This window comes from Cupressus sempervirens, chromosome 3 (assembly GCF_028749045.1).
Source record: "Cupressus sempervirens isolate cs-2001-9-10 chromosome 3, ASM2874904v1, whole genome shotgun sequence".
Classification (NCBI taxonomy): domain Eukaryota; kingdom Viridiplantae; phylum Streptophyta; class Pinopsida; order Cupressales; family Cupressaceae; genus Cupressus; species Cupressus sempervirens.
In genome coordinates, this window is record NC_143120.1 from 582,529,926 (window position 1) to 582,542,299 (window position 12,374).

Below are 12,374 nucleotides of genomic sequence, written 5' to 3' on the forward strand. Positions count from 1 at the left end.
AACTTTTATGCCTCGTCCATCCTTCCTTGCTAGCCTTCACGTGTTTCAGTTTATTGCCTTCTGCTCCATCATTGTGTGTCTTCTGATTCAACAACTTTCTCTCGCTTTCCTCCATGGGTCTCCTTTCTCCATATTCTTCTTCTTTACTAGCCCTTCATTTCTCTACCCTCTGTCATGGTTACTGTTAGATGCATGCTATTGGTGTGGGGTTCAAGGAGTTTGCGTATTCTGTCATTCACTTATAGGCAATTGTATTATCTCTTTTCTCTCTGCCATACTTGCTAGTGCATGCATATTTGTTCGCTAGTGTAGTATTTTTAAGGAGTTTGATGCCTTTCACGTATAGAAAAACCCTCTCATTGTTTATTGCAAACAATCAGTTTGTGTGCTAACAAACATGACTACTGGTGATGGCTGCTCTCAAAATCAAACTTTGACCTACCAGCGTCTTTGTGAATGTGTGAGCAAACTTGAAACTGATAATACTTTGCTAAGAGACTAGCTTGCTGCACTAATGGAAGAAATTACAAAACTCAAACAAGCTACAGGATTGAATATCTCACATATTCAATGTTTCTTCGATACCTTCATCTTTGAAACTGTGGGCTTGAAGTCCAATATAGAATCTGTCATTGTCAACTGGATGGATTGGAAAAAATCAAGGAACAACAAACTGAAATGGCCACAATACACTCTTCTCCAAAGAAACGTGAATCAGAATCGGATCGGAATCGGCAAGGCCGAATCGAATCGTGAATCGGCAATGAATCGGCGATGAATCGGCAAATTTGAAAAAACCCTTTAAATTTAAAGATTTTAACAACTTAAAACTTATTTCATGCACCCTTTATTGAATATAACTTAAGCACACTATAACATCATCAAATAGAAGTTAAAACTTAACATACATAAACATGAAACATAAAATCCATCACATACGTAACTATGTTATCTAAGATTCTAAAATGTAAATTGTAGGCTAGCTGAAGTAAATAGAAATCAAATGATCATAATGATTTAAATCATAGAATGTATGTAAGATGATCCATAAGACATCAAATCATAAATTTATGTAAGAATCTAAGATGAAGATCCATGAAAGTTTGAAACTTTGAAACATATGTCTATCAATGATTCAGTATCAATATCTGTAAACAAAATATAAAAACAAGGCTCCAGCTCAAGCCTCAGGCTCATAGTCATCATCATCCTCAACATCATCCTCAAGCTCGGCTACAGCCTCAGCCTCAGCCTCTGAGTATCCAGTCTGCCTAGTAGCAAGGCGTCTAATGTAGGTCCTAGAGGACTGTCGAGCCATATCTCCCGCATATAAGATGGGCTCACGAATGTCGCTAGGGCCTGTGTCTGTGCGTGCACGTGTGCGTCTACCAATGCCTGAAGAACGTGCTCTAGCTGCCTCAGCCTCTATATCCACCTGGTCAATCCACGCACGGTCTTCCTCAGTGAAGACTGGATCTACAACCTCTGTGAGCCACTCTGATTCTGGATCAATCTCCTCCAGAATGATCGGAGAGGAGTCAGTGCCCAAAATCTGTCTGATCCTAAGACGGAGGTTGTAATGAACGAAGACAAGATCATTCAACCTCTGCACTGTCAACCTGTTTCTTCTCTTCGAGTGGATGTGCTCGAACATGGACCAACTGCGCTCACATCCAGAAGCGCTGCTTGGCTGACTCAGAATACGAATGGCAATTTTTTGAAGTTTTGGGGTTGTGGCCCCAAACATTTGCCACCATCTATCTGAAATAAGGGAAAATAAAAATAATTAGTCTCATTTATAAATTACAAATTACAAGTTAACTCTAAAATTACATAATCAACTTTAAGTTTAGAATCTAGATTCATGAACATTGAATATATTATTTAATTTTTACCTGGTTGTATTGTTTCCCGAGCATCTATGGCTACCCTGCTAGAGAAAAGTGGCCCTTCTTTATTATTGAACTTATCAAGCTCAATAATTGCAGCACTGCTATCCTCATCAGTACTCAACCTCTGAATCACTGTATATAATCCGGTGAGAACCTCCTCATCCGCCTTGAAGTCAGGACGGAAACGAAATGCCGAATTCAAAAAGTAAGCTGCTGCATGGATGGGTCTATGGAGCTGATTCTGCCATCTCCTATCAATGATGTCCCAAATAGGGGCATACTTCTCCTGCACTCCTGCATACTGAGCTCTAATGGCCTTCTTGGCCCTATCCATGCCCTCATATATGTAGCCCATAGAGGGCTTCTCCCCATTAGCAGTTCGTAGGAGAGATACAAGAGGCTCAGTGGCCTACATATAAAGTAAAACAAAAATTTGAGTCAAAACTTAAACATAGAATAATTCAATAATATAAGGTAAAACTAAATCATTAAACAATTAGCATAGTAAACTGTAAAATATTAAATGTTAAATTGCAATAAAATTACCTTAAGTATTTCTCTAGCAGGTTTCCAAAAACCATCATCATCAAATATGCAATCCACCACATCTATCCCTGCAGTGGTCGTAGCATAGGAAGATGAAATCCACTCCCGCCCAACAAACATGCTCCTCAAATCATCCCTTGATGTCAACAAGGACTGCAAGGTGATGAAATTCGAGGCAAACCTCGTGATCCCTGGACGAGCTAACTCTTTGTCTCCTGTGTACTTCCTCATTGTGCTAAGGACAAATGAATGATTATAAATAAACTTACATATGTTTTTTGCCCTTTCCACACATGACTTGACCCACTCAAGTTTGCCAATTTCCTCCAACATGAGGTCAAGGCAGTGTGCTGCACAAGGGGACCAAAATATGGTGGGGTGCCTCTCCATCAAAAGTTTGCCTACAACAATTTTAAGATAATTAGAAATTCAAATTTCAAACATGTTAGAACTTAGAACTTAGGAAACTTAGAAATTCTAAGTTAGAATTAGAAAAAGTTCAAAATTCAAATAAATTTATTTTCAAAACTTAAAAAGTTAAAAGTTTACCTGCAGCAACATAACTTGCTGCATTATCCGTCACCACTTGCACCACATGTTGTTCCCCCACCTCTGCTATAACTTCCTCAATAACCTCACATAAGTATGTGGCGTTTTTTACATGAGCAGAAGCATCAATGGATTTGAGGAACATGGTATATCCTACAAGTAACAAAACAACGAATTATAATTACTATTAGCAATCAACAAATCAAAAGTTGAAATAGTCAATCACGATTCAAAATTATGTATGTAGGAAAGTAGAATGATCAATCACCTCCACAGGATACAAGAAAATTGAGGAGTGTTCTTCCCCTCCTATCTGTCCAACCATCAGTCATGATGGTGCAACCTTTTTCGATCCACTCCTTTCGGTTGTCCTCAAGCTCATGCCTCATATCCTCAACCATTTCCTCCAGGAGGTATCCACTCAACTCAGCCTCAGTTGGGGCTTTAAACCCCGGACCACAAATGGCAACTGCATCTATCATGTTCTGCCAATAAGGAGTCCTGTCACAAATAGATAATGATATTGATTAGAAATTTAGATGTCAAAAACTAAAATCATAAAACAAGTAGATATAATTAAAGTTTTACTTTTACTTTTAACTTTAACTTTGAAGATAACAAAGAAAAAAGAATCAATTACCTGGTTGCAATAAATGGAATGTTGCAAAAGTACCAGAATTTGCAAATCTCTTTTCTGGCAGCATCATGAATCTCCTTGTTCAAACCCATGCCCTCAAGCGTGGGTTGGGAGCCAGGAGTAGTGCGGGGCACAAAGTAACTATCCATTCTGCTTTTCCGCACTCTAGGCCGCAATAGGTTGGTGTTGGACTCTGTCTCAGTATGAGACCGACTACCACTAACACTCACATGAGCACTAGCACTAGGATGAAAAGGAGGCCTAGAAGAACCCTCCCCAACACAACCTACGGATGCGGAAGCTGATGCAGATGCACTTGCAGATGTAGATGCGGTTGCGGATGTGGGAGCACGGGAGCCAATACCTCTTAACCCTTCAAGTTGCATTTTCTTAGTCAACTTGTCTTGTTCAATTTTTTCTAATGCCACTAAACAAGAGCGTTTTGCCTCAGCGGTTTGTTGAGTGCAAACTGTGACATCATGGCCAGGTATGCCAGCAATGTGGTATTTCAATCTATAGATACCTCCCGAATTTATTTTTTCTTTGCAAAATATACATTTTGTTTGATATTTGGTTCTCCCAGGAAACTCTTCATTATATTTCCAGCATTCATCTTTTTTACCCATTGTGGAAATTGGAAAATGAAAGCAAAGGGCTGCTGCAATAAAAAAATTCATGTAAAAAATCAAAGTTTGCAACTAATAAACAAAAACTACAAAACAACAAACCCTAGTTTGCAATTTAGTAAAACTAAAAATAAAAAACATTCAAGATTTGCAAATGAACACTAAAAAAATTTAACAAAAAATGCATACTACACTAACATGCAAAAAAAAAACCAACACTTACCTCTTGCAAATGAGTTGAGGAGTGTTGATATTGACTCCTTAATGCTCCCAATGCAATTTATGGCCTCCCCAAATGGACTTCTGATCTCTTTGGTGCTCTTCCTTCTTGCCGGTTGGAAACCTATGGATTCTCTTTTCTCTTCTTCTCTCTCACTCTTCCTCTCTTCTACTCATACTAAGCAAATAGAAGGCTCTTTAGGGTTATAACAAAGAGGAAAGTCAACTTAGAAAGCAAATAAAACATGTGTTTTTTTTTAAAAATTGAACTTTCTATCCTTGCTGCCGCGGCCGATTTCTGGAGATTCACGATGGCGATTTTGGCGATTTTTGCCATGAATCGCCGATTTTGGCGATTCAGGCGATTCACGCGAAAAAATCGCCACCAGCGATTTCCGATTCCAAAAAAATCGGGAGCCATGAATCTTATCGCGATTTCGGCGATTTCATGGCGATTTTTGGAACTATGCTCTTCTCTGATTGCTGAAACTGAACATAAGCTGAAGTCACGGGCCTCTCTTTGCACCAACATTGGTACTATTGCATCCCGATTGAGTTTAGACAAGATTGTCCAAGGTAAGATTGAGGATGAGTGTGTACGATGGGCACAAGAGCTCAACTTGCGTGTCCGTGGTCTCTCATTCACTTTTGATTCTCTTTCTACTAGACAGTCTTTCCTCGCTGACTAGCTCGGTATCTCCGATATCACTTTAGATAAGTGTTGTTTGGTCTTGGAGAAGCCCTTTTCATCAAAGTTCTTCTCTTTCTCTGATAGGCTTCATGCTCTTAGAGCAAAGAGACAGTTGTTCTCTTTCTCTTCTAAGATTTATCTTGACGAAGATCTCACAAAGGCACAAGTTACAGAGCTGAAACATGCTCGGGGAATTGTGGTAGAGACTAGGCAGGCTGAAAAATGGGTAGTTATTAGGAATCTTAAACTAGTTGTTCATGATTCTCCTCCTAGTGAATGCAAGGCGAGGCAGCCCTCAAAAACCACATGACAGTTTAGACAGCAATCTGACAAGAGGAAACCTTCATCTCTTCTTGTCCACTGTTGGAATGGTAATGGCTTTTTGTGTTCACTACCTAGTCTCTTCCATGATGCGGTGGGGTTTGCTGATATTTTGGCTATTAGGGAAACCCATGAGAGTCCCATGCTCCCTCTTCTTGGTTGCCGTGGATACCAGTGGTTGTTTGTTTGTAGAGAGGAGGTTCGTACATCCAGTGGGGTCCGTGGGTCTGAGGGTGTTTCTTGTTTGATTAGAGATGATATTTTTAGCTACACATCAGTGGTTCATTTCGATGCCTTTGCCATATTCATGTGGGTTTGTGTTGGTCATCAGAATCACTGTCAGAGGGACATCTTTCTTTTCATTTGTTACTTCCACCGACATCTTCTCCATATGCCATTCATGAGGCCGAGGATGGGGATCCTTCTTAGTGACCTTCAGGAGAGTATCTCACAATTTGTAGCTTTGGGTGACATCATTATTCTCGAATACTTCAACACCCAAACCAGGAATCTCTAGATACCTATACATGACCGGGGCTCTGATTCAATCTGTACTTTTGAGATAGATCCAAACAGTCTGGGACTTCAGCGTAACTTGGATGATGCTCCTGCACCACTCTCTTGTTATGGTTGCCACCTCCTCCAGCTCAGTGAGTCTTCTGGTATGTTGATTTTGAACGGTTTATCATCTTTTCCTAGGTCTAACCTCTTTACCTACTGGCCCTATTGTGGTGGTGCGAGTGTTGTGGACTATGTCATCACCTCTTCTTCCTTCACTCCTTCCATTCACAGTTTCACCATTTCTCATCTCCCCTTTGTTAACCATGCTCTTCTTTGCATTGCTGTGTGCAACTCTCCCGTTTGTCGCCTTCTCCCCAATCCCCTCTCATCCCGCTTGATATTGCCTACACCCCTACTCGCTTCTGCTACCCCGAGGGAGATGTTGAGCTCTTTGCCTACCACCTTAAGAGACTTTTGGCACCTACTAGTTTTAGTGATTCATTTGCGGCCTCTGACATGTTTGATTTACTAGCTTTTGCTATTTGGGAGTCCGCTCTCCTTTCTATCCTGCACCTCTTTCCTCCCTGTCTCAGGTCTTAAGTGTTGGAATACATTTCCCGTGAACCAATAGTTTGATGCTGATTGTAAAGAATTTCATTGCTTTATTTGCTTAGCATTTGAGATTCAGTCCCCTACCTTCACCCACCTACATTCCTCCTACCTTCATTTTCTTCACCACAAGAAATGTTCTTTTGCTGCTTCTCTCCATGCTTATTCTGAATCCCTAAATCTTTTGGCATACCCTTTTCCCTTATAGTTTCCCCCATCTTCCATCCTTGACTTTCACTTTTATGCTTTATGATATTCTAGGGCAGCCACTTCTTCATTTCACTCCACCTCCCTTTTGTCATCTATTCACCTCCTCTAGTATTTATGAGGCCATCAGATCCATGAGATACAGTCGAGCGGCGGATGAAGAAGGTTTCTAGGTTGAACTTTTCAAACTTGGTACTTTGGTCCTTGTTTCCTATCTTCCTACACTCCTTAATAGAGTAGTTTGTACTAGATTTCCTGAGTCCTCGTCGCAACATGTGATTTACCCTATTCATAAGCCTGGGTCTGATTTTGACCCTGGTAACTGCAAGATTATCATGATCAGGCATACTTTGCCAAACTTTATGCCATTGCTATGAACACTATGTTATCTATGTTATCTAGGGCAGTTGATAGGAAAGGGTGTAGAGCAAGAGGTCAGACTGGTTTTTGGGTGAACTGCTAAACTATGGATCATGTCTTATGTTGCGGGCTATTATTGAGGAGGCTAGACACCGCTCTGAGAAAGTCTATTGTTGTTTTGTGGACTTCCACAAGGCTTTTGATTCTATCCCTAAGATGGCCTTATTTCAGAAACTTAGCGAGATTGGAATTTTAGATATGTTGTTGACTACTATTATGCGTTTGTATGAGAAGGTGATTGGTCGTTTCAGGACTCCGGAGGGCTTTTCTATTTCGATTTAGAGCACCATTGGGGTGAAGTAGCTTTGCCCCCTTTCTCCCACCCTTTTTGGATTATATATTGATGAGCTTGAGGATTTCCTTGCGAATTCCTCATAGCCTGGGGATGGATGTTATTTACATCAGGTCTTGATTTCCATTCTTCTATTTGTTGATGATGTTGTTCTTTTGGCCTCTTTCAGGACAGTTTATAGAGACTCATTGATGGTTTGGCTTCATTTTGTGATCAACGTCAGCTCGTGGTCACTCGGGCCAAGACTCGGGTCATGATCTTTAATTGTTTAAAGACCTCTCATCTTCATTTCTTCTTTCAGGGTCAAGAGGTTGAGATTACTTCTTACATGTATGTTGGGGTTAAGTTCTCAAGACCATGATTTAGCCTGAGACCAGCTATTCAGTCCAGAGTTAGTAAGGGCATGGGCTCTTTGTCCATGCTCGAGAGATAGTGTTTCAGACACCGTTTTCAAGACATTTCGTCCAAGTTGTTCCTCCTCGACTCCTTGGTTTGACCAACTGTTCTCTATGGCTTGGTCATTTGGGGACCTCATCTTCTTGCTTTTGATTGGGCCTCTATTGAGCGTGTTCAAACATTGCTTTTACAGCATAACATCAAATGTCACAGATTCACCACTCGGAGCATTGTTTTGCTTGAGTCTGGAGCTCATCGTTTCAAACTTGCGGCCATTTTTGACTTGGTCTGGTTTCTCCATTAGCTTCAAGGCTTTACGGATTCGGCTGTTGACTGACACAGATATTCTCAATTGGCATATTGTTCTTTTGTTACAGTTATGAGATCCAACACTAGCACTAAATCTCGCTATTGGTATGCTCAGGCCACCTCTCTCTTGAGTTCGATCGAGATCGAGATTGATCGTCTCCCTCCTTACCATTTTTCGCTAAATGTTCTTGCTCACCTCATTCCTTCACGTCAGTAGTTGAATGAGCATGTCAGACAGGATATCTATAGATAGTACATTACCATTTTCCACTAGATGCTCTTGGTCACCTCCTTCCTTCACGTCAGGAGTTGAATGAGTATGTTAGACAGGATATTTGTAAACAATACATTATCACTACTTGGCGCAATCCTCCTAGCGGACTATGTTCGAAGATAGCCTTCTATGCTAAGCATTCTCTTGAGATTCAGAATGGTATTTTTGTCTGCCCTGCTTATCTTTATTGGCTTTGGAGTCACACTTTGAGATTCTCTTTGGGCTCTTTCAGAGTTGGCTCTCACCATCTTCAAGTTCAGACTGATCACCATATGGTTAGAGAGGACCTTATTTGTCGACTATGTACTTTTGCAGAGGTGGAGACTAAGACTCACTTTGTATTTCACTGTCCTATCTACTATGAGATTAGAGGGAGATTTTACTACCTATTCAGAGATTGCTTTTCTCTTTTAGATTTCTTTAATTATACTGACTAGTGTTGCCTTGCACTTTACCTACGAGAAGCCACCTAGCTCCATGAAGATACCCTGCAGTCACTCATACCTTAGGCCCATATTTCAGACCAGCTCATCATTGCCTTTTTCTCTCCCCTATCTTCTCCACGGGGCGCGAAAAGGCCATCCAACACTATTCACTCTAGATCGGTCCGACACTATACTAGTCTTTCCAGGCAACGACATTCATCCAGTGGTTCTCGATGAGGATCTAAGACTCTGGATCATTCATGGTTCTACCCTTTTTTGGCTGATTTCTTTGTAACAAGGAAGGATCCTTAATCCTTACCTTGGTTTTTTCTGGTTGTGCGTCTTGTTTTGATTCGCACCTGCTTTGGTCGGCTCTTTTGTTTGTATGCTCAGTCCCATAAACCCTTGTGGTTTTTTGTTGGACATTAATATTATTATCTTATCTTATCTTTCATGAGTTGCTGCGTAAGTTGTTCTTTGTTAGTCATCAGGTGCTTGTAATCATGATACATCTCAGCAGATGAGATGACTTCATAGTCACACAAGGAATCCAAATCAAACTCCATCATGCTCTTCTAAGCATCAATGTCTCCATCTAGCAACTCTAATTGTCTTTTAAGTGATTCTTAAATATCACTTAATTTGGCAGCAACTTTCTTTCCTTTCCTTAGCATCTTATAGATATCTCGAATGACTTGAACATCCTGTGACTCAATATTGGCAGTCTACTCATCTAGAATTTGTGCCTTTCTTTTAATTCTTTCTGTTGAAGAAAGTTTCTTTATCTCAATTGTTTTCAAAAGATGCACATTCTCTCTTTTTCAACATATATTTTCTTTTCCCACTTGTCATTTTTCAAAAGTAACGAGTCAAGTGCATCTTGAGCATCTTTTTTGCAACCCAATCGTGTTTGCTTTCCAAGTTCAGTTTTGGAAAATTTGTAATTAGCAAGATGTATTTCTTCTGCTAGTATTCAATAAGAGGTTCAACAACTTCCGCATACTTTATGTTGTTATCATCAACCACAAGAGAAACTGTCTTAGTTTTTTATTCTTTGCAACCCTTGGTCTGGACACTTGCCTGTCAAACTCTTCAGGTAGGATTTCTTCTTTCTTTCTCTTTTGCGTGATAGTGCTCAACCATGGAGGAAGGTTGAAAGAAGATGTGTTGGTTGCACTAGTGGTCACCATGGTTCATATTGGATTACCTTGCATAACTGTAGTGACTAGCAGACTCCTCAATCTAAATGGCTACAAAGGAAGGACTACTATGTGTAACTTTAGTCATAAATTGTTCAAATTGGGTTGAAGTCGTATCAAGCAAAGCCAAAGACTAAGGTGGAATAGAAGGTATGGACATAGAATATGTGTCAAACACATTCTCACAGTCTTTTGTTTCCAATGTAGGTGCAACTGATGACATAGGAAAGGCTTGTGTTATCACCACAGGATCTTCAATTAGTAGATCTTTGGAAAATGCATCAACAATTGTGTTCAAGGGTGAATCTGGAGATTCATTAGATACAGGTGCTAAATCTGGAAGAGATGTTGCTACAAGAACCTCAAGAGGACATGGAACTAGTGGTGAGGGCTCCTTTGATTTCCTAGTATCATCATTGCTTGAGTGAGTTAGGATTGCTTGAGTTTGAATCCCTTTTATCTCAAGTACTCTTGAGTCCTTCCCTCCTTTGATGGATAGTTTGGGCAAACTTTGAATAGGAGGTTCAAACGTTAATGATGATGTCCCATCTTTATTTTATCCCTCTATCTCAAATCTCATCCCAATTGAACCAACAGGATCAAAGTCTCTCCCAAGCTTCATCTTGATGCACTTGAGACCTCTTCTTTTCATCTAGGTGTTGGTATTGGAAAGAATGTATTGAAAACGATCCCAAATTGAGGTGTTTTCTTTGCATGACCATGTAGGAGGAAGAATGGGTAATTTCTCCACATTATGCTGAATATATTCGGGGTCCAAATTTTTATCATCATCCTCAAACCCAATAGGGATTACCGCTAAGTTGAAATCAGCAATTTGTTTCACAATTAACAAAGTGTAGTCCATGTGCCATAAATCCACTTCGGTGCGGACATCAATGTAGAGATCTTATAGGTAGTGTATGTGTAGGAATTCCTTCCTCATCTTATTGTGCAGTCCTCTTGAGTCAAAGCCACTTTTGGCTGCGAACTTCTTCAATGTGATTCTTTGAAGCTCAAATTCATGTTCTTTGCATTAGACAAGGTATCCAAAGAGTACCCACCAATCTTCAAGGGGTTGCTTGATGAAATCCTCACCCCTGGCTGATGCAAATTGTATTGGTAAGCTTGTACCTCCATGAGTTGTCTTGCCAATTCCATGAGTACAATCTTGTCTGTAAGATACCTTGGAAAAGTATATGGCTCTCTCTTGAAACATCCAATTCGATGAGTACAAAAAGTGACATAGAATCTAGTTCTCTAAGTGTCTTCATCCATTCCATTGGGCTATAGAGTTAGGCAACCAAAAAAACAAAAATCTAATGCGACTAAAGAAAAGAAAAGCAAATTCAGCTAAAATAAAAATGTGCAAGCGCACTTATTAAAAGCAAAGAAATACCTACCTATTTAAAAGTAGCTGATAATGCTAATTCTCATGTGAAACCATTTATCAGCTCAACAAAATAGCTACCATTTCTCAGTAGCTTGCGGCACCTTGCATGTTCGCATGCAACTTCATATTCATGGAACATGAACAACTGAAGGAATGATGTCAATGCCTGATGCAACACCTCTTGGAAGAGATGAAAGAATTCGCCTTTATGAGATGAATCATGTGTACTTTTGCTCTACGATAGGTCCATGAATTGAACCTACTACTTCAGAACTAAACATGCTTCTTTGATGATATTCTCATGTTTAGGTTCATGTGGAATCTCTAGCTTTCTATTAGCTCCCAACCATGCAAGATGTCAAATTGGACATCCCCTTGATTGAACATGTTCTGGAATCTTCTTGTTAATTGCAACTTGCTTGACTGGTTCATCAATCACCAACACCTCAGGATGATAAAAAAAATCTTGCTCATGTGATTTCCGTAAGGACATGCCTGCACTACATAGATCAATGTATTGCTCACAAAATTTTGACTTAGGAAAGTCTTTATTGTTTATGAGAACTTCCTTTTCAAACTTGAGAACAAAACATTTATGAACAATATTCTTAACTTCATGATCTTGAGACACAAATACATCATTTTCAGCTTGATTATAACTTGCTTGCATGTCAACTTTTATGATACGACCATTTTGAAACTTGGAAGCAAAATTTCCCTTCCTCATCTTTTCAAGATGGGCCTTTTGAGACTGCATACTGTTACCAATTTAACATGCCTCTTAAATTGTTGTGTACATGTGCGAATTTATTGATGCTACCTCAGCATACGGCTAATGTATAGTCATAGAGAAAATAGACCCATGGAAAGA

General features: G+C 39.8%; 3 protein-coding genes across 3 annotated transcripts in view; 1 reads left to right on the top strand and 2 right to left on the bottom strand.

Annotated features, from left to right (window-relative positions):
- LOC149567761 (Protein kinase superfamily protein) overlaps positions 1-12,374 on the top strand; it is a 258,969-nt gene that overhangs the window by 154,314 nt on the left and 92,281 nt on the right. The gene's annotated exons all lie outside the window — the stretch shown is intronic.
- Positions 990-3,634, bottom strand: LOC149567762 (uncharacterized). Its single transcript, XM_089821018.1, has 5 exons — positions 3,256-3,634; positions 2,988-3,140; positions 2,439-2,839; positions 1,896-2,301; positions 990-1,761 (listed from the first exon to the last, which is right to left on the bottom strand). Exons 1-5 carry the CDS (start codon positions 3,467-3,469, stop codon positions 1,181-1,183), a joined length of 1,755 nt encoding a protein of 584 aa, XP_089677144.1. The 5' UTR covers positions 3,470-3,634; the 3' UTR covers positions 990-1,180.
- LOC149567763 (uncharacterized) lies at positions 3,624-4,934 on the bottom strand. The gene is made up of 2 exons (XM_089823392.1): positions 4,474-4,934; positions 3,624-4,282 (listed from the first exon to the last, which is right to left on the bottom strand). The coding sequence occupies exon 2, from the start codon at positions 4,248-4,250 to the stop codon at positions 3,624-3,626; it is 627 nt and encodes a 208-aa protein (XP_089679518.1). The 5' UTR covers positions 4,251-4,282; positions 4,474-4,934.

What these genes read in the sequence shown, in the direction of transcription:
- LOC149567762 (XM_089821018.1), bottom strand. Translation starts at nt 3,469, where the DNA reads ATGATAGATGCAGTTGCCATTTGTGGTCCGGGGTTTAAAGCCCCAACT. An exon ending in AGCAAGTTATGTTGCTGCAG is followed by an intron (nt 2,840 to 2,987) that starts GTAAACTTTTAA and finishes AAATTGTTGTAG; the next exon opens with GCAAACTTTTGATGGAGAGG. An exon ending in CTGCTAGAGAAATACTTAAG is followed by an intron (nt 2,302 to 2,438) that starts GTAATTTTATTG and finishes CTTTATATGTAG; the next exon opens with GCCACTGAGCCTCTTGTATC.
- LOC149567763 (XM_089823392.1), bottom strand. Translation starts at nt 4,250, where the DNA reads ATGGGTAAAAAAGATGAATGCTGGAAATATAATGAAGAGTTTCCTGGG.